This window comes from Cnephaeus nilssonii (assembly GCF_951640355.1).
Source record: "Cnephaeus nilssonii genome assembly, chromosome: 5".
In the NCBI taxonomy this organism is placed as follows: Eukaryota; Metazoa; Chordata; class Mammalia; order Chiroptera; family Vespertilionidae; genus Cnephaeus; species Cnephaeus nilssonii.
The window spans coordinates 76,594,141-76,619,305 of record NC_137076.1 but is presented as its reverse complement, the minus strand read 5'-3'; the positions used below and the strand labels follow the sequence as shown (position 1 = coordinate 76,619,305).

Here is a 25,165-nt window from a genome sequence, read left to right as displayed (position 1 = left end):
GAGGGGGCTCTGCGGTGCGCGGAAGGCTTGCGTTGGCTGGGAAGGGAAAAGTGGTAACAGCAATTGTGCCTCCTTCTCTGGGTTAATGGGAAGGATTCCAGAGATGAGGCAGCGAAAGTCCCCTGCTGAGGGCCAGGAACACAGTAGGCGCTCAGTAAGGGCCACCGGAGACGCACAGCCTGGGACGTGCGCTGGAGAAGCACTTCTGCCAGGGCATCTCTGCTCCGGGGGACCTGCGTCCGGCGTCCAGCCTTGGCGCGCGGTGCCTGAGGGCAGAGGGCCGGACGCCAGGCCCTCGGTGCAGCAGGGGACCGACCGACCGACGTCCGGCGGCAGAGCGAGGAGAGCCGCCGCGCGCGCGTGGCGGCGAGGTTGGGGTCAAGGCCGGGGCGGCGCGGGAGGGGTGGCCGGACGCGCGCGGACGGGATGGGATGTGACGAGCGGCGCGCTGTGCATTGTGGGAATCCTGGGGCCGCAGCGACTGGTTCCAGTTCACTCGGCGGCGGAGCCGGGCGGAGGGGGCGAGCGCGGGGTGTGCGGGCGGGAAGCGAGGGGGCGGGCGGGCCAGCGAGGAGCGCGGAGAGAAAAGGCGCGAGCGGCCCAGAGGGCACAGACCGAACACCTTGCTGCCGCCGCCGAGCCGCCCGTAAGTGCCGCGCAGACCTCGCCGCGCGGAGCCCTCGCCGCGCGCCCGGTCCCGGCTGCCCGGTCCGGCCGCGCTCTTCCGGCCGCGGGTGCCTGGGAGCGGCCCGGCCTGGCGCGCACCGGGTGGCGCTGGTCCGGCTCGAGCCACCGGGCTTGGCGCGGCCCCCGCCGGGGTCTCGCGCGCACGGCGCCTTCCCGGGCCGAACCGGGGCCGCGCGGGATTCCCTTTGGTTTTGTTCAGAAAGCAAACCCGGAAGCCGACTCCTCACCACCGCGTCCTCCTGCCCGCGCGCGGGCGCTTTTGTGCGGAGGAGACAGATGGGCCCCTTCCCCAGCGACCCTTCCTTGGGCTGGCGGGCAGACGGCTCGGCCTGAGGCCGGAGGAGGCCCTGCGGCGCCGGCTGGCCGGCCTGGGCCTGGGCGCCCAGGAGCGGTTGTGCATGGAGTTGGACTCGGCGAGGCCCCACCGGCCCGCGAGTTGCCGGCCCCGGCACAATAAGTCGGGCCCGAGAACTGGGTAGCCGCGGTGTAGGCGCCGGGCTCTGTCTGCTGGCAGGGCGGGTGGGGTGGGGGCGGTTGGAGGACACTCGCGGGACTGGAGCCGGGCTGGGCAGGGAGAGGGTTGTCCAGAGACCGGCCCGAGAAGGGGCCACGAAACCCCCGCTGTTCTTGTTGGGCTGCGGGCCTTTTGTTTGCTCTGGGTTGGGAGTTTTAAAGGTAACTCCGGAAGGCTGCAGACTCTCCCCTGGTGGAGAAGGCCAGGAGGGAAGAGACTCGTTGGGGGTGGGGTGGGGTGGAGTTCGAGGCGAGTTCTAAGGATGCTACTGCCGGGTCACCTGACAACAGGTGTGTGGATGGTGCGCCCCACCTCCACTCCTGCAGGGACCACAGATCACTCCAGGATCTTAATAGATTGCTTGGAAGGTTCTTTTAGACAAGATGTTAGGGAAAGTGTTCCTGAGTTTGAAAGTGAAAGGCTTCAGCTGAGGCAGACCTTGAATTCAGTAATTACAATGACCGTGATGTCCCTGGAAGATTTTAATGATTTAATCAACAGCCTATAAGAATAGACAGTTAGAGGGGCACCCCTGCTAGCTTCTCTTTTTCTTCCACCTTTGTGGTTTGAGGTTTCACCGTTAAAGCGGGGAGCAGGGCAGTGCTTTGTTCCAGGGCGCTCTGCTCCAGGGCCTCAGGGGAATTTTGAACAGCTTTAGGTTTGCGTGGGAGGCTCCAATTCTAAGTTAGGTGGAATCCACCTACTACAGGCCACCTTCAGAGTACTCTCTGCGGTCAGAGGAGTTATTAGCTCCGAAATGGACACCTCATGCTGCCACTGGAATTAATACCCCTGTACACGACTAACCAAAGTTGGGCAGTGGCATCTCAGTCTTGCACAAGAGGCCATTTGATAAATATACATATTTGTAAACCTATTTTTTCTTTAAACAAGCACCACCAAGACTTTAAAATTTCCCCCCCAAAAAAGTTTTAGTAGACTGGGAAACCTCTCCAGTCATTTTGTTTTAACCTGTCCCCATTGTATGGTGATAAAGTTATTAAAAGGGACAGAAGGAGTTAAAGTGAAGGTAGTTTGCGGCAGGGCCTTCAAAATGAGGAAGGGATAGTTCACATTTTGTTAAACTTTGAGAGTTATCTAGAATAGCGGTCGCCAACCAGTGGTCTGCAGACCACTGGTGGTCCATGAGGCCCGCTGGTCTAGAACATCACATGCACAACTCTAAGTCACTGGCTCAGTCTATACCAAATGGCTAGGGAGTGGTGCATCTTAATCTGCCAATTCTTCTGGTCCTGGAGATGGCGGAACTTGGGGAGGGCCCTCATTCCTTTCCCAGAGAGAGGCTTGAAATACATGTATTCTGGGACGTGCCTCTTGTCCCGCGCCAGCATGGCCAGGTTCCGTAAGCCTGAGATTGGGCAGTGAAGGATTAAGAAAAGACAGACGAAGAAAGCTGGGTCTGGGTGGGACGCTGCCCTCTCTGATGGCGAGGCAGCGCCACAACCTGCAAGCCGAGTCTTTATTTTATAGCCAGATTCCACGAGGCAAAGTAAGGGCGTAGTTACAACTGGTGGGTTTCGAATCTACTCAATTACATGCACCTGATCAAGCTTTGTTTACTTGCTGCACCTCCCGCAGCTTATATCACTTAGCCACGTGGAACCACAGGTTCGGACTATAACCCGTCCAAACACTGTAGCCGCTCTCCACAGCTTCTAATATTGCAGAGCTAATGCTGCTCTAAGTCATTTAAAGGAGATTTATTTAAATTAACAAAAGAACACACTGAAAACCTAAAAATCTGTATGTGGTCGTCATCAGAATTGCAGCAGCCTCTAGTTCTTGTTTGGGCATGCTTTTGGATTTGTGTTGGGGTTTTCAGAGCTCCATTCTTGGCACATGGGCTGGGGAGGGGTAGGAGTAGTGGGGAGGGTGCTGGTCCTATGGGTTCTCCTCACTTTCTGTAGCTTTAGAAGTACATTGGGCCTCACCTCAGCTCTTATGAGTGAGCCTGAGTGGGTTAGCTCTTCATACCAAAGAGTTGTATAGGTTGTTTGCTGGATTAAACCTGCCAGATCAGTGTCTTTCAATAAATATTTCCTGGGAATTAACTCAGGGTCAGGCACTGGGGACAGTACCATGATCAAGAAATGCCCAGTCTTTTTCCTTGGGAAGTTGACATGTTGAAAAGACAGGCAAGCGTCTGTTGTGAGGTCAGTGCAGGAGGCCACAATTGCTCCCATAGTGGCCCCCAGGACGGTAACCTAACTGGAGCAAGCCTTTACCAGGCACAGAAAGGCCGAGTAACAATTGGCTGGGCAAAGGAGGGCAGGGCAGGATAAGTGTTTGAGGCCTGGGGAACCACATGTGCAGAGTCTTAGAATAATGAGAAAAAGGGTCATGTGGGGGAGCTGCCGGAGGTTCAGGATGGCTGGATCCAGGAGGAGAGTCAGGTGAAGCTAGAGGGCCAAAAGGGCCAAATCACAGAGAATCCTCATCAGAAATATGCCGAGGGATTTAGACTTCATCCTAACAGCAGTGACTCTGAGCAGGAGAGAGATGTGGCCAGAAGTTCTTTATTCTTGTTAGGAACTCTTCCTCTGTTCAAATATTGAATGGTTTCTAGATGCCAAATCTGACCGGGCTCTGCCCTGCTAAAGTTCACCTTTTAACTTGACCTTTGATAATCTTCCATTGGAGTGGTCATCTTAGTTTGACACAGCCTTTAAAAGGGAGAGGAGGTGTGAAGGAAAGTTTCCTGGTAAAGCAGGCAGACAGTGCCTTGCTATTGAAATACAGGGTGAGGCAAAAGTAGGTTTACTGTTGAGTATGCAAAAGTTTATTATTTATTAATTATTGTATTATTTTCCATACAAACAACTGTAAACCTACTTTTGCCACACCCTGTATAGTGGTGATTCTTTTTTAAAAAAATATTTTTATTGATTTCAGAAAGGAAGGGAGAGGGAGAGATAGAAACATTAATGATGAGAGAGAATCATTGATCAGCTGCCTCCTGCACGCCCCCTACTGGGGATCACGCCCGCAACCTGGGAATGTGCCCAGACTAGAATCAAACCTGTGGCCCTTCTTCAGTCCACAGGCCAACACTCTATCCAATGAGCCGAACCGGCTAGGGCAGTGGTCGGCAAACTCATTAGTCAACAGAGCCAAATATCAACAGTACAACGATTGAAATTTCTTTTGAGAGCCAAATTTTTAAAATTTAAACTTCTAATGCCACTTCTTCAAAATAGACTCGCCCAGGCCGTGGTATTTTGTGCAAGAGCCACACTCAAGGGGCCAAAGAGCCGTGTGTGGCTTGCAAGCCGTAGTTTGCTGACCACGGGGCTAGGGCAAGTGGTGATTTTTTTCGTGCAGCTGGGGAAGCAGACCATGAGGAGGAGACAGTTGGGCCCCTTGTGGGTGTAGTTGGACTTGGTGAGGGTTTGCAGAGGTGAAATCTTGATCCCAGACTAGTTTCCTGCAAACTGTTTCCTGCTTATGGTGAATAACACTCGTGTTTGGGTTTTGTTTTTCCCCTGCCAGTAAAAATCTAACATGTCTGTTGGAGCAAAATGTGCGGTTTAGGATTTATTTACTCTCTTATTTATTCTTTACTCCCTGTTTGCAGTTCCTTGGTTCCCCCAGGGTAGACTAAATTCTTTAATCATCGGGCTCACTTTATGATGTAGTGTTTTATGAATGGAGAGAGATGTTCTTTCTGATTGGCTAGAGTACCAGAACAGGTCCCTGTTCTGAACCAATCAGAGCATAGCTTGTGAACCCCAGCTCTGTGAATGATGCTTGTGTAGTATATCCACAGGCCTCTGGGGATATGACAGTAGCAACATTGTTAACCGTTTGATGTGATAGGAATAAACAGAAGAGAATGCTGTAAATAGGATTAATGTCCTATACTTCAGAATTAAGTTTCTCAGGTTAGCCTTTGTGATTGGAGTTGATGGGAAGGTGATAAATGCATGTGGACACATGGGCATTTATCCAGCTGCATGGAAAGGATGGGGCAATCTTCCCTCATCCACAGTGACTTGAGCACTGATAGCTCAGATTCCTTTATCCTCAGGTACTGAAGATAGGGATGTCTGACTAACAGCTCTCCAGCAGTTATAATATTCATTCAGGATCAATATGCATGAATTCATTGCTTAGATAATAAAAGACTTCACGACTTATCATTTCAGTGGTTTTGTGAGTGCCCTATTTAAGGTTTTTTTTTCTGCTGCATCTTTAACAGAGGCCAGTCTCTTATAGATGTGAGGAAGATAAGTACTATCCTCTAATCTGTGTTAATGAGCTGGCCCAGTGGCAAGAAGAGAGGTCATTGGAGCCATAGAATTGTCAGGGAGTGGAAGGCTTCTGCATGGCTCCCACCTCAGGTACCAGGACAATTGTGTTCCTTTCCTGGGGAATCCCCAAAGTATCCCTGGATTTCCAGAGCCTGGGATCCCACAGGGATTAGCCAGGTATGTGTACATGACTGGTCCTAGAGAAGGTCCCCAAGTGGTGTCCCACTTCCATATCTCTGAGTCCTGTTACCTTTGGAAATGCTACTCTCATCTTTGTCAAGAGACCCCTCCACAGTAAATGCCAACTAATCAACAAACATCCAGCCAGCATTTGAGAGCCTTCCAGGTAGCAGGCAGAGATATAGTGGTGAGCAGAGCTGACAACAGATAAGGAAATAGGCAGTGATGATACAGGGTAATAAGTGTTGAGGGTGAGGTAGTTGGTTTTAGAATGTTTATATAAATTGGATCTAGAGGGGCAATTAGGTTGGAAGGAAGGCCTGGGACTGTATTTGCAGAGTACTTTATATAAAACTGAGAAAGCAATTGAACATATTAAAGAATGGTGGCAGGCCTAGGGGCATTATAAGGGATTTTTAGCTGGGTTCAGGGGCTACAGCAGGAATGTCCACTGAGAAAACGGAGCAACACAGCCTGGTGGAGCCCTGGCTGCTAGAGATAGGGAAGGACATAAGCAGGGCCTTGTGTACAAGGCTGGAGCTGGGTATGGGCTGCCCCAAACTAGACTCTGATTGGGGGACAAGGCAGGAATGTAGAAGAGAAAGATCCTCGATAGGTCTGCATTAGCACAGAAGGTTTGGGAACCACTAAGTAGGATAGTCCCAGGCAGAAGGCGGAGAGAGCGTTCCAGCCTGAGCATGTACCAAACACTGTAGGTGGGAATGCAGGTGGTTTGCTATGCAGTGAGAAGCCTGTTAGGGTGTCCTGTTGGGGAGGAATGGAGGGGAGTGGTGTGGTAGGTAGGATGGCCCTTTTCTCTCCTCAGTAGTAGAGGGCTTGGGGTTTTCATGTCCATCTTACGGATCCTCACAGCTAGGCTTCTAATTAGTCTGTGCTATGAGAACAGATCATGTTTTCCAGAGACTTGCATCTCCCTCAAGCCTGGCTCATCTCTCTGTATAGCCCCTCTCCAACAGTGTATCTCTGAGTAAACTTGGGGTTTCTGCAAACAAGGTTCCTGTCTGTTGTGATTGATTTATAGTTAGAGGAGCTGCAGAGATAAATACCACAGAGATCCCTTCAGGATCAACCACAGAAGCTTCATTTCCTGACCTGATAACAGTGAAAAAGGTAGCCAAGCTAATGTATATGAACATAATGTGATGTACGAATGCTGAGGTTGCCTGAATACCTTTTATTACCTTCAGAGCATGTGGGGCCCTTTACAGGGGTAAGGGCTTCTAGTTTACTGAATGAGGTGTCCTGGACGATGAGTCCAGGAAGGAAGGACACAGCTTTGTCTGTTGATAAGAGAGTGTTGGTGTTTCTCCTGTGAGCAACGTCTGTCCCCTGAAGAGAAGCTGAGTGCATCAGAAGTTACTTTTTCTATGATGAGAACTATCCATTTCTCAGAAGAGGCTGGATGCAGGACATGGGTCAAACAGGGCTCAGCAGGCTTTGGTTGGTCATCCAGACCTGGTTTCAGGGTCAGCTTTCAAGTTGGTTTGTCATGTGACAGGCTGACTGTTTCCTGTTTTCTTCTGAGCAAATAGGTAGAGGACATTTCTCAACTTCTCTTGCAGTTGGCCATGTGATCAAGTACTAGGGATGGATCATGGTTAGAAGTAGTATGCCTCACTTCCAGGTCTGGGCCTTGAAAACCTCCATGTGTTTTCCTACATGGCCTTTTTCCTTCCATGGTAACCATGGGAATTGTGATGGATTAATGGGAGTGTGGATCCATGAATCATCCTGTGGAGAAGCATTGGCCAGTCATTGAAACCCACTTGGGACTTTTCACGAGTGAAAAATAAGCTGTAGCGGCTTATTATTATAGCAGCTAACGCTGCCCTCATCACTACAAATATCCAGTGCCAGTTCTTCAAGATGGTGGTCTTTTTGCATCTTATGCACATAGTTGTCATTTTTATTAACTTTACTGAGCACTCAGTGGGTGTCAGGCCTTTACCTGCATGCTTGTATTTAATTCTCTTATATTCTTACTAGAGGCCCGGTGCACGAAATTCATGCGCAGGTATGGTCCCTAGGGCTGGCCTGCAATTTGGGCCATCTTCCCTGGCTACCCGCAGCTGGCCGCACCCCCTGCCACCACCCATGCCCCGGTTCCCCGTTCACCATTGGACAATCGGAGCCTGCCGGTCAGTGTGCCTCATAGTGACTGGTTGAGCGGTCATTCTGGTGGTTCCACCGTTAGGGTCAATTTGCATATTACCCTTTTATTATATAGGATATGTATGCTCTTATTCAACTTTTTGAGGTCTATTCTATCATCATTTCCACTTGACTGATGAGGAAATAGACTCAGGGGCTATATCATGTGCCCAAGGACACATAGGCTGTAAGGAGCAGAGCCATGACTTGAACCAGATCAGTCTGATTTTGGAATTTGAGTTACTAACCTCAGTGCTCAACAGCCACTATCCCTACATTGGAGCCTGGCCATAGCTTCCCATATTTCCTTCCCCTCTGAAGAGCAGGATGGGCCTGCACATTCATGGGTTTATCTGGAGACTGCAAGCTACAAGTTGATATTCCCACATATTACTGGATGTCATGAGGCTGCATGGCTTAGTCAGAATTCTCATAGCTGTGGCTGCAGCTTGGGGATCTATAGTTAGAATTGCAGAAAGAGCATGGGGAGGGATGAGCAACAGAATCTTGCAGGATAGCCTCCCTTGGGGAAGGAATAAAGACTTAGATCTGCTTTATCAAAGAGAACTGGACTCAAATGAGACATGAAGATCTTCATTGAGCAGAGTGGCACTTGAGGGTCCATGAATTTTTAGATCTTTCCTGGGACCCAGAGAACCAGAGATGAATTAACTACAGTGCCTGGCATCAAGTAGCTTGCAATTCAGTCAAGTTGGGGAGGGAGGTACACAGATATGTGCCAGGATATGTGCTATGGGAACATGAAGCAGATAGCAGTTCCAGTCCATGGCCAGGTCCAAGAAGAGGGTTTGTGTGGGCACAGTTCAGGTTGGCAGGAGGACAGGCAAAAGAAACAGCATGTATAAAGATATTCTGGGCACAGCATCACAGGTCAGGAAGTCAGGGGCAGCCTGGGGCATCTGAACCCAGGCAGGGTGGCAGGAAGCAGTGCTGCTGAAGCAGTTGAAGGATGCTGTTTGTGGCTGGCTTAGGCGATGAAGAACTAGCAAAGTGGGCAAAAATCCTCTAGTGTTTATGGGACCAGACTGGTGCTGGGGAAGTAGGTAAGTAGTAGAGCTGAACCAAGGTGGGGGTGGGGTAAAGAGAAGGGAAGAGGCTTGAAAAGTTACAGAGGTGGCCTCAGCAGTTTGGCTAATGATTGGGTGCTGGGAGGTGAGCAGAGAAGTGGGGCCAGGTTGACTCTCTCTTGGTAGCTTGATGCATGTGGTGCCAATGATGGAGCTGAGAAACCCAGAAGAGCTTAAGGCACCTATGGGACTTCCAAGTGAGCCCTTGCCACAGGCAATCAGAACAGAGCTCTGGGACTCAACAGCTGGATATGCACTGGGCTGGAGGCCTGGAGGCCTGTGAGTTACCAGCATGTGGATGATGTAATTACTCTTTTTAAAAATCCTCACCTGAGGATATTCTTTCCATTGATTTTTTTTCTTTTTATAGAGAGAGAAAAGTGGAGGGAAAGAGGGGGAGAGAGAGAAACATTGATGTGCAAGAGACATATTGATTGGTTGCCTCCTGCATGAGCCCCTACCAGAGCCTGGGATCAAGCCCACAACCATAATACGTGCCCCTTAACTGGGAATTGAACCTTAAACCCTTTGGTGTGAGGGCCAACGCTCTAACAACTGAGCCAAACTGCCCAGGGCGATGTAACCACTCTTGGCTAGATTCAGAGGGAAGCACCAGGAGCATCACTTTTAAGGAATAAGTGTGTTTAGAACCCGTCAGGTTTCTGAGTGCTAATGGCTCCTCGGGGGGTAGGACAGGGGCCGCCCCAAACAGGGCCGCCTGGAGACAAGAGCTGAAGTCTGTGCTCCATTAAGAACGGGGCTGAGTTGCATTAATCATCACTGATCATAGGCCTCTCCTGAAAAAAAGGGGAAACATTCAAATATGAAAAGCACTTAGTCCAAAAGTCTAGAGTTGATCTGTATAATGGTCTGTGAAACACATTTGTAGTAAAGCAAAAGACTGCTAGGAAACTCAGTGACAGCTTTCCCTGCACACATACGTGTGCACACATGTGTACACATACCATTTCCTGCCCTGAGTGAGCACAGGCACCTGTTTGCAGGGAATGTTTTAAAATGGAGCTCATTACAGCAAGAAATGGAGCCAAGTAAATGTTTTAAAATAACTCAGACCCTTATAGGACTCTTTAGCACTCAGTGATCAATTAAGATTTGGCGCCCTTTGATAGGGTGAAATATAGGGTTCTCTTCCCAGTGTCTTCAGCCCCCTCCAACATCTTCCAGAATCAGGGCTTGAGCCCCTTAATTCTGTTGGGCCTATTAGTACAACTGCCTCAGAGTGTCCAGGAATGCTGCTCTCTGCTGTTTTGGCCATCTCTGTCAGGCAGCCAATTTGAGATGATCTTGAGGGTTGGTCACACTGATGTTAGGTACACATCATGGCATGTCCCAAATATAGGTTTGGCCATCAGAGTAATAAGGACATCTAACTCTGTGGCCTCCATGATCATAGAGTCATGGACTGTTGGAGTTTTAGGGGCCCATGGAGCCCTAACCTCAGTTTACCAGTAAATGGGAGACCTGCCCATTTGGTTCAATGGTCAGAGCATATTAGTAAATGTCCTCTAGGAAAAGCTTGCCTGATGCCCCTAAATAGGCAGAGGCCTCATCAAAGCCTCTCTCCTAGCACCCTGCACTGGCCTTTCACCACTACCATTTAAATGACTGTAGGGTTTTTTTGGTCTCTCTTCCCCACCTGCTCTGCGAGAACAGGGACCACACTGTGTTGTGCACTGCTGTCTCCATTCCCCAGCATAGTTCCTGAAGAGAATGCATGGTGACTTGAATGCTGTTAGCAAGCATTTCAGACTTTACTGTGTGGTGCTACACTAGGAGCACAGTCATGGACAGACTCAAGAACTTGCAGTCTGATGGGAGAGACGGGGGTATGTGCCTATCATGCATGAAGCACATGGGAGCCTAGAGGGTGGAGCATCTGGATTCGAGTACTCAGGGAAGGGTTGGCAGAGGGCAGAAAACAAGTGTGAAGGATGGAGGAGATCCTAGCCAAAGCACAACTACTGCAGAGGAAGGCATTTGGGGGACTACACACAACCACAAGAAGCACAAAATAAAGCTGGATGGGTGTGCCAGGCCTAGATTTTAGGGCATTGCTTGACAGGCCAAGGGTCCTGATTTTATCTTGCGAATTTGGCAGCCAGGGAACACTTTAAGACCAGGGTTATGATATATTCAGACTTGTGTGTTTAATGATAACCCTGCCCATGGAAGGAGGTGGATTACAGGAAAGGGGGCAAGTGGTGGGAGACATTTGTGATCATTCAGTTAAGATAGTGATGACCTGGAACTAGTCATAGTTGGGGTGGAGAGGAGAGGACCCCACAGAGGTGTTGAAGAGGGGACATCCTCTGGACTGAGTGTCATTTTGGATGGGAATGGGAGGAGCAGGGAAGGAAAAACACTTTTCTAAGGGCAGGCCTGTTCAGCAGACCGGAAGTGTCCAAGGGCCTCTTATTCCCATGTGGCCACCCACTGAGCTCCAGTGAGCTGTTCCTGCCTCTCACACATTAAGGATTGTAAGGTACAGATGCTGCTTTCATCAAAGAACATAGGTAACTGGCTTTAAAGCTTCATTCTAGGACAGGTGACATTGTTTTTGTTTTCTTTTACGAAGACTTCAGCAAATTTATTAGTTCTGGTCTCCAGTATATGAGAATGCAATTATTAAACAAGTGTGTAAAACACAGCCAAGAATTCCCATTTTCTTTTACATCATGCGGCATAAAAGCAAGACACTTAACAACGGTCACTGACAAAGTAACCTTTAAATGGAAGGGGCTGATAAAATTGATGTCATGGTATAAAAGGTAAAAAGCTAAGCCATTCTCTCTTCAGGGGCTGCAGCACCTCAGTATAGAGTATCCCAGGGCTTGGAGGGCTGCTGCTGGCAGGACCTATTTTTCCCAGGGGCCAGAGTATAAGGGGAAAGGGAAATGGCGCTGACCCAATGATCCTGATGGTGTGCCTCTTGCTTCCCCAGTGTGCTTACTGATCCAGCTCCAGGGCCACCGCCATGTCAAGCCGAGGCGGGAAGAAGAAGTCCACCAAAACCTCCAGGTCCGCCAAGGCAGGAGTCATCTTCCCTGTGGGGCGGATGCTGCGGTACATCAAGAAAGGCCACCCCAAGTACAGGATTGGAGTGGGGGCGCCTGTGTACATGGCCGCTGTCCTGGAGTACCTGACAGGCGAGTACCCAATTCAACTGTGATACCACTGGCAGTTCTGACAGCTTTTTTGTTTGTTTGTTTGTTTTATTTTAAAACTTTTCAAACCTATAATAAAGTTATAAGAATAGTACACTGAACATTTTTCTCTAGATCCACCAGTTGTTAACATTTTGTCCTCCCAACTCGTGTGTGTGTGTGTGTGTGTGTGTGTGCGTGTGCGTGTGCATGCATGCATGCATATGTATACATTTATTTTTTTTAAATATATTTTTACTGATTTCAGAGAGGAAGGGAGAGGGAGAAAGAGAGAGAAACATTAATGATGAGAAAGAATCATCAATCGGCCACCTCCTACACGCCACCTATTGGGGATTGAGCCTGGAACTGGACATGTGCCCTGACCAGGAATCAAACTGTGACCTCCTGGTTCTTAGGTCGATGCTCAACCACTGAGCCATGCCAGCTGGGCTATACATTTATTTTTGACTGTTACATTTTATATGGCTTACTTTGAAATTTCCTTAATTGTCCTAATAATCTCCTTTATAAATTTATTTGGCTTTCTTTCATGATCCAGGATCCATTTCAGGATCATACATTGCATTTGGCTGTCTGGTTTCTTTAGTCTCATAATCTTAAACAGTTCCTCAGCTTTTAAAAAATCTTTTTCATGACAATGACCTTTTTGAAGAGTCCAGGCCAGTTGTTTTTGCAGAATGTCCTTCAATCAGGTTGATCTCATGCTTGGATTCAGATCAAATGTTTTAGTAGGACAATTGTATAAGAGATGTTGAATCCCTCTCTGGTGTCACGTCAGGAGGCACCCAATGTGGCTTTGTCCTGTCATTGGTGATGTTCAGTTTGGTCATTTGATTAAGATGATGTCTGTAGATTTCAGCACATTCTGGATCACAATCTTTTACCCAGTAGCTTTAGCATTTCCTGATAATCTTACCTGAATCTGTTATTTCCATAGTGGTTAAAAAATGGTGATTTTTCTATTTCTGTCATTTCTTCTGCAATTATTATTTGGCATTCATTTGTAAACAAGAACTTCCCTTCTTTTTATTTTTTGTACTATCAGTATTGGTTTATGGATTTTTTAAATTTAGTGGATTATGCACTATCATGTCATTACTATGATGCTCAAATTTCTACTCTCAAGCTGGTTTTGTATCCCTTTTCCATGTCTCCATCAGTTTCTATAGATTTCCTTGCTTTCTGACATCATGAGGTATTCTGGTCTCACCCTGGACTTTGTCTGCCCCAATCTTGGAATCAGCCATCTCTCTTTGGACCCTTTCATAGATAAAATCTTATTAGTCTTATTGGTGGCTCCACAGCAATTGTGGGAGACCAGCTAGAAGGGAAACCACCCCCATTTTTAGTGATAAGAAAACCAGCCTGAAGACATGAAAGGACTTGCCTGGGTGGCATATAATCAGTAAGTACTCGAGGAGGGTCCCATATCCTGCTGTCCTGTTGTCATGCTATTACTTATTGTTCCATATACTATCAACGTAAGTGGTAGGAAGAGGCACCTTGATTCTTAGCAAGAGAAGGTACCTTTTCCAAAGTTTACAGTCAGGCAGCAAAAGAGCTGTATTGCTTCTTACTCTCCCAGGTCTCTCAATAACACCAAGAGGTTTCCCTATGGAAAGCACTGCCATAATTGGTGTGTTAATAGTTGTGAGGTTTTGCACATATTCTGGGACTTTTGACTCTCTGCTTATTGGAGACTCTTACAGGTGACATGCCCGATAGCGTGAGCTAGGCATGATTCTTCTCACTATAGAGATAAAGAAACAGAGGTCCAGAATTTATGTGGCACATGCTGGCAGCCATGCAGGGAGACCACAGAAGTCACTAGATATGAATCAGAGAACATTTTCTAGTTTTGGCTTGGCAGTTTACATGCTGTAGAACCTAGAGTGAGTCAGTTAACCTCCTGGACCTGTTTCCTTACAACTCAAATGGACACAAGAGTCCTGCTCCACCAACTCCAGGCTGCCGTGAGAGCCAAAGGGGCTTTGACCATAATGGGAAAGCCGACATGATGTGCAAACCAGCCAGCCTGTGTTTTCTGGTTTCCAAATGCCATGGTACCCCTATCACTGGAGTTTTCATAGACACTGTCATTAGGTCAAATACAACATCAGTTTCATTTCTTCCATCAAGCTTCCTCTTTTTAGTTTTCAGGGAGTGGGATACCACTGCTACATCATCTCTGAGACAGCTAATGTCCACACAGCAAACCTGTACATTTTCCTTGTCTGTGCCTGGCTGGCTCTGAAACTGAGCACAGAGGTTATGAGGTCACAGTCAGCGGGTCCGTTCTCATGGCGTTCAGAGACCTTGATCCTGTTTGCACCCACATCCGTCACACCTGTCCCCAGCTACCATAGGTGTTTGGTAGTGGTCACATAGGGGAGCAGGAACAGCCAGGGCAACCTGTTACTAGAGCTGGAAAAGTAGCTTACGGCAAATCCTTACGCTCATATTAGTCAAGTTAACCCCTTGTACATATTTACTAGGTGTACCGGTTAATAATGCAGATTTTGTAATAAAAGAAAACACGATAATTTCAAGAGAAACATCAAAAGTGCTTTATTCAAAGTATTGTTCACTAGCTACACATTTCCCCTATCTTTCAGGTAATTTATGCTTATCATCCCAATAGAACTTTTCTTGTTTTGAGGCAAATCATTCAGAGACCCAATTTTCCACTTCTTCATACATTTTGAAGTGCTGCTCAGAAAGTGCATGTGCCATCAATCGGAATAAGTGGTAATCTGAAGAAGCAAGATCTGGTGAATACGGCGGGTGGGTTAATACTTCCCAGGCAAGATCTTTTTAACGTGTCTTTAACTGGTTTTGAAGTGTGTGATGGCGCATTATCATGAAGCAAAATTACTTTGCTGTGTCTTCCGGCCCATTCTGGTTTTTACAATCAAAGCATGGTTCCAATTGACCTGGACGTTCTTTGTCTTTCACATTGAAATCATCACTTTTAAAGTGTTTAAACCAGCGTTCACAAGTATCTTGAGATGGAGCAATGTTCACCATAAGCTTCCCGAAGTATATACAATAACTTTCAGCAGCACTTTTCTTCAAAATAAAGGAATGAATTAAAACTTCCCGCAAATGCTCTTTTTTCTGCACGAAATTTGACATTTTTAAGCGTAAAAATATCTATGATGTTAACACCTTCAGAAAATTTGACATAATGAAGTTTTGAAGCTTGTTGTCAATACAACAAAATAGCATACATATCAAATTGCATATATATCAACATATGTATAACTCCATCTATTGAAAAAAAAAATCTGCATTGTTAACCGGTACAACTAGTAAGTTTTAGCAAGACCTTCCACAAAGCTATAGTTAGCTGAATCTGAACCATTTTCTTTGTCTGCACACAGTGGTGAGTCACTGGCATGACCATTGCCTAACGCCAGTCCCCAACATGGTGCCAGGCCTGCATGACTGGCACCTCGAGAGACATCCTGAGCTAGCAGTTCTGTGTCCGGTCACTGCTGTGGTCGCTTGTGTCCTATTTCCTGATGATGGGATAGGAGCTGAGTTCTGGGGGCACGCCCAGTAAAAACACCGTTCCATCCTGCTTCTTAGAACAGTGCTGCACACCCACACCCACTGTTCTCAGAAGGTGACCTACCCTGAGCCCCTTCGGCTAGAGCATGTGGATATTTGGAAGTCCTGGGCATCTGCCCATTCAGAACTTCGGTTTTGGTCCTTAAGTAAAAAGGAAAGGTGACCAAGATCTCTATTCTGCTATTTGCTTTTGCTTTATTGAAGACCCTTTCCCATTCATTCCATATATTTATTGAGTACTTATTGTGTTGCAGGCACCATGCTAGACTCTGTATGAGAGCTTAGGAATGTTGGGGGCAGAAATGGTCTCTGTTTTTTGGAGTTCACAGTTTAGTTGGGAGAAAGAACCAACCAACCCAGATGGTTACCGACTTTGATAAGTGCAGTGAAGGGCAACCAGCCTGTGAGAGATGGGAGAGGGGCTCTGCCATCTGCTCATCTGTGCTGGATACACCTACTGGGTGCCAGCCGGCCTCCTGTGAGAGCTTGGGGAAGATATCAAAAGCGGGGGAAGCCAGGGTACCAGCCCCTAAGTAGCTCAGGGCCTAGTCAAGATTGTGGCCAGATACAAGGCATGTGAGGGAAGTACCATCATTTAGCAGGTCCTCACTAAGAGTTGTGATGTGTCTGGCACTGGAATATAAGCACAAACAAGACCTATCCCCACCCCAAGGAGGTGTCTGTCCAGGGATAGGTCCAGGCAAGAGAAACTTGGTGATGATGCAGGACCACCTATGCCATGAGAAGGTGTCAAGAAACATTTCCTGGAGGATGTGTATTAATCAGTTAACCAGATTGGCCTGCTTGTCTAGTTTTCACCCAAAGGTGCTATGGAGGGATTGTTTTCTTGTCTGCGAGGCCCAGACCCTTACAGGTGGCAGACAGTTGCAGGCATGGTGATGGGGGTATGCAACACAAGGCTCCTTTGGAATGGCTGGGCCAGGCCTCCTCCCTTCAGAAGGCCCCCGTGGAGAGATGAGTGGGGGTCTGGATGCTCAGGGGCTTCTAATAGGACTGCTGAACTGCAGGGCCCGCCTAGGCGGCTCTGGAGCAGGTGGCCAGCCCTGGGGAACACTTGGGGTGCCATGATATTCAGTGGAAATCAGGTAGAGGCAGTGGAGCTCAGCAGTTACTAGTGTGGACCTTGGTGTATGAGCTGCCATTTCTTAATTGTGGCTTCAGGTAAATCACATCTCTGAGCTGTGGTTTTATTGTCTGTCAACTAAGGATAACAGCAACTCATAGGATTATCATGAGGCTGAAATGAGAGGATGCACGTGAGTAGCTTTGCCTTGCCGGCACAGTGTACATGCCCACATGCTATCACATTAGGGTTAAAGCAGAGAGAGGAAGAAGTCCCTAGTCATCCTGCTCTGGCTGCTGAGGTGACTAGGGGTTGCCCACTTCCATTAGGGATGGTGATGGAAGTTGTCACTGTCCACTCATGCGTGTTGTCCTTTCAGTTGGTCAGAAGCCACTGTGCCTCACCAGCACCTACAGAATATCTTGGCAGCTTTAGGCCTACTCCTTCTGGTTTGCTCAAGCTGCCTCTTGACACCTCTTCCTAAAACCTGTATCACACTCACCACCAGGATGCCCTGTTATCAAACTCCTCTGTCTGGTGTCAGAGTCCACTTCTGACCTGAGCTTCTGACATACTCATGGAAACCTGGAAGGATTTTCCAGTTAGCTGGATCTGAGCATACTCAGCCCTGGGCCTGCGTTAGGGCAGAGCTGAAGCCAGACTAGCATGAGAGTGTCTGAACAGGCAACAGCCCTGCATGCCTGGGGCCACCAGTTACACGCTTCCCTGTGCAGAGCATGTGTTCAGGGCGGGGATCATGGAAGCGCTCCTCCTTAGGGTCTGGTCAAGGCTGGGGTGGATGTAGGGAGGAGGCACTTGGGGTTGCCCACTTCCCTTAGGGATGGTGATGGAAGGGCTTGCTTCTAGCTCTGAAACTTGAAGCTGGTGTCTTTTTCTCCTCTTGGGTCCAGAACCCAGTCATCTACTGAACTTAAAAGGAAAAGTCAACATTTGGAACAAGGTTGAATCTGATGACCAGACAGCTCCTTCCCCAAATCTCTGTGTGCTTGTCTCTGCAGCACTGCTGGACTCTGCCCAGAGCTCTTCCTGAGGAATGTGATGTTGTCTGCTGTCTTTTCAGGCCTAGGACTATGTGGGCTTCATGCCATTCTCTACCCCCTTGACCTCTGACCTTCTAGCCTAAGGGATTATAGTAGCCCCCCACCTTTTGGGGTTGCTGTGCAGATTAATATTGCATCACATAAATTTAGCCAGCAACCATAGTAAACCCTCAATAAACGATAGCTAAAAATAAGTGTCATGGGGAAACTGAAGCAGTTTCTTTGAGGAATCATCTTTGCCTTCATAGTACTGTGGCACTTTTTTCTTAACTGATGTTTAAAGGCAACTTGATTTAGTTCAGGCCTCTTTGAGTCTCTCCCTTGTGCCTAGCACAGCACTGAACAGTGCTGGAAGATGTAGGAGGTGTGAACTAAGAAACATGAGACATGGCTTTTGCCCCAGTGAAATTTCCATTGATGATGGGGGACATCCATTCCCATAGAACAGCAAGGGAATAAGCAGATCTGAGCAGTAAGTTAAGAGTACTTGAGTCCCAGAGTGGGGAAGTGGGGGAGTGGAGGAGTAAATGAGAATTGTGTGGAAGAGGAAAGAGCAAGCACATTTGTGATCTAATGCTCTCAAGTCACAGGTCCAAGACACTCTGAGTCAGTATTGCTCAAATTATATTCAACAAAACCATGGTGTTTGGTGAAATTGAAGAGGTAGTGCACCAAAAAATAGGGCTCTAAGGCTGAAGTGAGGAGACAGCGAGACTCTCATTCCCTCTTTTGAGATGGATATATGAATGACTTTGATAAGTTCCTCAGTAAAGGTACTTGTTTTAGTTTGGGATTCACCAAGAAATAGCTTTTCTTACTGTAGGACTTTTCAGAGCCTTTAACAGACTGGTGTCATCCTGAATCTCCAAGGAAAGGAAATGTGATATGTTGTGGTTCCCAAACTTATATCACAAAAGCCTTTCAAGAAATACCTTTAAACACCATGCACAGTACAGTGTAGGGGACACTGTTGTGGGTTAAGCTCATGAGGAATGGCACTATGAGCAATGCTAATGAAGAAATAAAATCGAGAGCCACTATAAAGAATGAATTTTGGTCTGGCTTCTTATGGCAGAGGCACAAAACTTGACTCATAGATAAGGAACCTCAATCTTCCTCCTCCATCCACAGCTCTAGACACAGAAGTCACTTCAATATTTGCTAGGGGAGGTAGAGACTTGGGGAAGCTGTGCATTTTTTCTACTAGGCTGAGTCACTCAGGCACTGACTCAGGGAGGGCCTATCACCCTCCAGGCCTGTGCTGGACACTGAGATACATGACAAGAGTCCCTGCCCAAGGAACTTACCTTGGGAGGCAGTGCCTTTGGAACCATTTTACTCAACTCCTGAGAGAACAGGCCTGGTTGCCATTCATCAGATCCAAAAAGATATGTGATCATATCTTTTTCTTTTTGGGGGGGTCCAGAAACCCTGTTATATAGCCTGATCACACACCTTATTCTACAACTTACCTCCTAGGACTTAAGCCTGCTTGCAAAAATCAAATCTTTCAGAGGATTTCTCAACCTTAGAAAGATGCCCTGGCTACCAGCTCTCAAGGCTGAATGTCTGATATCTTGTAATAAACATAAGCCCTCCCATGGTGACCACTGCAAGAGTTCTGCTGATTTGGATGCCTAACCTCTGGTCTGTTTGAAAACCTAGTGTCACAGTAGTTAATGCATTTCTACCTCTCACAAGCTAAGGCTGTGGCTAGAGTTTTTTCTTCTGTCTTCTTTGGATCTAATCCACAAATGATGATGACATTGGGATTTGTGTATTCTTAACCCCCTACTCCTTTTCCATTTTCCCAAGCCCTACCCCTACCCATCCCCCTTATTTCTAACCTTGGTCTTCTCTCTCCTGTCCCTTGTCTGTGACCAGAACCTCCACAGTCTTCCAGCAGGCCCTTGGCATCCTGTCACAGCAGGCAGTCCTGCCTGAAGCTGCTTGTGTGTATTTCACTAACTGGTGAAGTTCACAGGGCCAGCTCCTGACCTGAGGAACAAGCTGGGTCCCCTCCATGACCTTTACAGACTGGATGAGGCACAGCCCTTATGCCTGACTGCATCCTGCAATAAAACCCAAAGGAAAAGGGTGGTTGTTAAAAATACACCTTGCTGCCTGGTTTTGGCTAATAAAAGAATCATCCTCATCCCAAGTTTCAGCTTGTTTGATTTCTGATCTGTAACTCAGGTCGGATGTTGCATATGCCTTTGGTGTTAGTCACTGGGCCACACTCCATCCTGCCCCCATCTGTAAGTGCAGCAGAGCCTGCAGTTGGCTCTGTCACTTACCCGGCCTCTTTACCAGTTTCCTATCCAGGACACTCAAGTGTGCCCTGTACTCACACAGCTAAATTTAGGGCAGGAAGAGGAGAACAGTCAGGCTGCTTCCTTGATGCTCGAGGCCCTCTGAATCCCTTCATCTCTTGCTAGTTTCTATGACCACCTCTATGTTAGATTAACTAACACTTCAGATCAGAATCTAGCCGACTCTTGCTAGCACCTTCTGGAGCATTCATGCTCCCCTGGGGCTCTCAGCACTCCCATAGTTCTCATTGTTCTGGAAAGCCCTTTATCAGCTTCATTTTCTTTTAAAAATAAAAACCACTAAGGATTTTAATGAGCCAGAGGGTTGCAACTAGAAAAAAGTTGGAAACACTGAAGTTAAAACTCCAGTATGCTGGGTACTGAGTATGTGCACACTGTATTTAAATGCATGTTCCATTTTGTGGTTATATGAGTAATTTGTCTTTGAAAATTTAACAAGCTAAAACTCACTGTAATTCCGCTGCCCAGAGATATAACAGCTGGTACCGAATGTCTCTTGTGTGTATGTGTACATGCATGAAAGAGAGTTAGATTTTAATATAATTATTTGTTTTATTAATATCTGCTATTGTTGATATTCATTGATAGCCAATCACAGAAAATCATCACTGTCAAAGCAACACATGACATAATTAAGGAGGTGCTATCCACATATGTTACATTGTCTACCCTCCTTTAGACTCCTAGGAGGAATAGATGACTCCATGGTAATGACTTCAAGAAGTGCTTGAAAAAGCAGTGGTTTAGAATTTTATATGCCTTTGACATTTCCCTGCTGGTGTGGTGTCAGATGGCTAACCAGTTAGCAGACTCACATGGGTCAGATCTCAGGGTTTGAGGCTAGAGTGTAGAAACCACCAAAGGGTGGATTTCCCCAGTACCTCACCACCCTACCTGAGATGTGGAGGTGGCATCACAGCTTGAGGGGCACATGGATCTGCTGTAGAGCTAAAAAACTGAGTTTCTATCCAGTCCTTCTGAAAAATCCATGAGATTGTCCAGGACAGCGTATATATGACCTGGGCCCACTTCGTGAAACAACGACCCCTTCTCTCCCTGCTCTCCGAGGGCCAGGGTTGCACTGTATCACTGGGATCAGAGAAAAGGAAGGCCTCAGTGCTTTCTTTGCAAATATTTTCTCCTAGTCTGTGACTTGTCATCTTATTCTCTTAATAGTGTCGTTCACAGAGCAGTTTTTAATTTTAATGAAGTCCAAATTAATCAATTCTTTCTTTCATGTATTGAGCCTTTAGTGTTGTATCTAAAAAATGGTTACCAAACTGAAGGTCATGCAGATTTTCTCCTCTGTTATCTTCTAGAAGTTTTATAGTTTTGCGTTTTACATTTACATGTATGATTCATTTTAAATTAATTTTTGCAAAGTGTATAAGGTCTGTGTCTAGATCCACTTTTTTGCATGTGGATGTCAAGTTGCTCCAGCACCATATGTTGAAAACCTTTCTTCTTTCTTGAAGATAAACTGTGTTGCCCAGGAATCCTCAGTGGTCAAGGAGTCTCTCTGTTGCTTCACAATTTCCCTTTGAAGGATAAGATGCAACTTTCTGCCATTGGGGTCTGCACATATATAAACAAGTTCCATATCAAGGGTTCTGTTTTTGCTTGCTCCAATAGAAAAGTACACAGCACTATAAAGTCTGTTTCTGAGTTTAGGAAAGGAAAAAGATGTGAACAAAACTAAGTATGCCTCCTTTATCTCTGACCTTCCATCTAGGATCACTTTACTTCCTACTGAAGTACATCATTTAGAATTTCATTTAGTGAGGTCTTTTGGTGATAAACTTTCTCAGGGTCTTGTTTTGAACATGTCTTCATCTCATCCCTAAAGTTTTAAGCTGTTATTTCTCCAGTGTCTCTATTCTAATCCCTGTCTCCATATGAAACATAAACATATGTTAGTGTTTCAGCCTATCTCCCTGATCTGTTCATCTCATTCATATATATTTTTTTAATCTCTTTGACCTTCTTTCTGGATAATTACTCTTTTTTGTAATCATTTTTAATTTTTTAATTTTCAATTACAGTTGATATTCAGTGATATGTTAGTTTCAGGTATATACCCCAGTGATTAGACATTATATAATTTGCTAAGTGATCATCCCAATAAATCTCACACCCATAAGACACCATACATAGTTACTAAAATGTTATTTACTGTTTTCCCTGTGCTGTATATGTTATATATCCTTCTAAAGATAATCTTTTTTCCCCCCTTTCATTTCCAAATAAATCTAGAAAATGTAATCTCAAAAAATAATAAATCAGGATAATGGGTACAAGTGATATGCAGAGACTGACATTTATATTTGAGCCAAAACCTTACTTTGGAGAATCTGAGGATCATTGATCTGCCCCTACCTCCCCCAGCACTCAGTTTCCTCTGTCACCTTGAGACTGAGGTCAAGCTTGCCTGGATCTTGGGCCATCATGGGGCTGCTTTAGTCTGGGATGACACTGCCTGCCATGGTTCAGAGTGTTCTAATACATGAAACCAGGCCAGTGCCTCGGAGGATCTTCCTGCACTTCCCTCCTTCATCACTGCCTGAATGCTGTGATGTCTGGTTCACTTGTTTAGAGATTCTTCTGAATGACCTATTTGTGAAAGAGTTACCAAGCTCTGACCATGTGCAAGGTGCCAAGCTGATGTTGGGGGTCGAAAGAATCATTGTTGATTTCAACAGATTTGTATTCAGTGTCTGTGCTGGGCCAGACATGTTAGAGGCCATATGAGTGACCCCAGGGCTGGGGCTGCACTTTCTCCACCCCTCCCTCTCTACTCTGTACTCAGCTCCTGCACGAGGACTGACCTTCCACAACTGCTCAGTGAATAAATAGTCTTTTACTGAAGAACTAGTGACCCGGTGCATGAAATTCGTGCACATTAAAAGGTGATTAATTAGAGGAAATAATTTAATATTGCCATTTGCCCATTCTCTATAATAGAAGTGCCAGAGATGAAAGGAAATTAGTAAAATGTATATGAAAACCTTCCTCCTGGCAGAGTCTGGGGCTCACTACGGGACCCAGAGTCAAGTCCCCGCCCACCCACATGCACCTCAAAATCGCGTGAGACCCAGACCCGGCCAGCCCCCCCACATTGGGCTAGATCCAGACCCGGCCAGTCCCACCCTTGGCAAGCCCTGCCGGGCAGGGGGCATAGCCTCAGGTACCCTGGCCCGGCGCCAGGATGGGGGGCATGGCCTGAGGTCCCCCAGCCCAGACTGGGGCGGGGGGCGTGCCTTGAGGTCCTCTGTCAAGCCCCGCCAGGTGGGGGACACTGCCTGAGATCCCCTGTCAAGCCCCACCAGGCGGGGGCGCGCAGCCTCAGGTCCCCCAGCCTAGCACCGGGAGGGGGGCGCAGCCTCAAGTCCCCTGTCAAGTCCCACCGCAGGGGGGCACAGCCTCAGGTCCCCCGTCAAGCCCCGCTGGGCAGGGGCATGGCCTGAGTTCCCTCGACCCAGCACTGGGGGTGCACCTTGAGGTCCCCCGTCAAGCCCTGCTGGGTGGGGTGCGCGGCCTGAGGTCCCCTGTCAAGCCCCACGGAAGCGGGGGAGGGCGTAGCCTCAGGTCCCTGCTGATTGTTCATTAAGGCTCCATATGGGAACTTGGCCTCAGCTGTGGGTGCAGCCATCTTTGTGACAGAGTGATGGTCAACTTGCATATTTCCTCATTATTATCTTTTATTGAAGAATAAGATCAGTTAGAGGAGGGTGAGTTTCAGGAGGAGGAGTGTTGCTAATGTTAGGAAATTGATGAGAGTGAGGGCTGAATCAGACCCTGGATTTTTTAATGAAGTGTAATTAGGATTAACACCAGGACAGAGTGGGCCAGACCTGCCTGAGGAGAGGCAAGTGGAAGGGCAGCATTGGTGGCAAACAGGATGGTGTTGGAAGTGCCACAAGAGCCACTGAGCATGTCTCAGCTATACTTTGGGAAGCAGAGGCCAGGAGCCGCCCACCTGATTAAAATAACAATACCCTGAAGTCCCTCTGTGATGGCCATCAAGAATGGCTTTAAAAGAACTAACTTACTGAGAGGAGAAGGAAATGGGTAAGAATTCTACAAATATCTTCTCTCCCAATATTTTCCTGGATAAAATATCAGCAACTAATAAAACATTTATAGTTCTCTAGCTTTCTTTCCCTGCCCGAAAGGGCTTCTATGTCTGTCTAGTCAACCCATAATAAAATATGAAAGTAAAAAGCCACAAACCCAAAGGGCATTAATGACAGCTAGGCTCCCTCCACCTCCCTGTCTCTACCCACCGCCTCTTCTGGTTCTGGTGGCCAAGAAGATGACAAAAACTCTCCTCAGATTTGCCAGGCTGCTCAGCCAGCCTATAGCTCAGACTCCGGCTCCCACCTTTCCCCCCTCCCTCCTTTTCTTCCTTCATTTCCCACCCCACCTTCCTCATTTTTAAGCAAGTGTCTTCCCTTTAGTGGCCAGAAACCGTGTGTTTCCTGGCACTTCAGAGGCTGGCAATGACACCTGACACTGAGGGGTCCTTCCTGGGATTGACAACACTCCCATTTGTCTAGATGGAGACATTTGTCGAATGGCCTCTATATGAGACATTTGTAAATGTCTACTTTCTAGAAGGAAGCTCATTCCCCTGCCAGAACTCACATTTCTTGCTTGGAGGAACCATTAGGAAATCCAGGGCCTCTGGAAAAGGCTAATCCATCGGCTTCCCTGGCCATCGATAATCCTGATAGATGCTCCCTGTGGTAACTGAGGTCGCCTTTGGTTAACATTTATCTGCTGCCTCTGTAAAGCTGGATATTGACTGCTGAAAGTCAGTATCTGCTGTTCATTCAGAAAATGAGGGTACTTAACTTGAGCAGCATTGTGGGGTTTTTTTTGCTTCCCACCTCTACCCGAGGTCCTGACAGTCTCTATTCCAAATTCAGGTTGTGGCTTATAATTGTGACAGTGCTTTGAGGGCTAGGCCAGTGGTCGGCAAACTCATTAGTCAACAGAGCCAAATATCAACAGT

General features: G+C 47.2%; 1 protein-coding gene across 4 annotated transcripts in view; it reads left to right on the top strand.

The window, feature by feature from the left end:
- The first annotated feature begins 507 nt into the window (after window positions 1-507).
- MACROH2A1 (macroH2A.1 histone) overlaps window positions 508-25,165 on the top strand; it is a 75,243-nt gene continuing 50,585 nt past the window's right edge. For all 4 annotated transcript variants that reach the window (XM_079770477.1, XM_079770475.1, XM_079770476.1 and 1 more), the window contains exons 1-2: window positions 508-646; window positions 11,875-12,079. In XM_079770477.1, coding sequence (XP_079626603.1) covers window positions 11,908-12,079 — 172 coding nt within the window. In that variant the 5' untranslated portion in view covers window positions 508-646; window positions 11,875-11,907. The remainder of the gene's footprint in view (window positions 647-11,874; window positions 12,080-25,165) is intronic.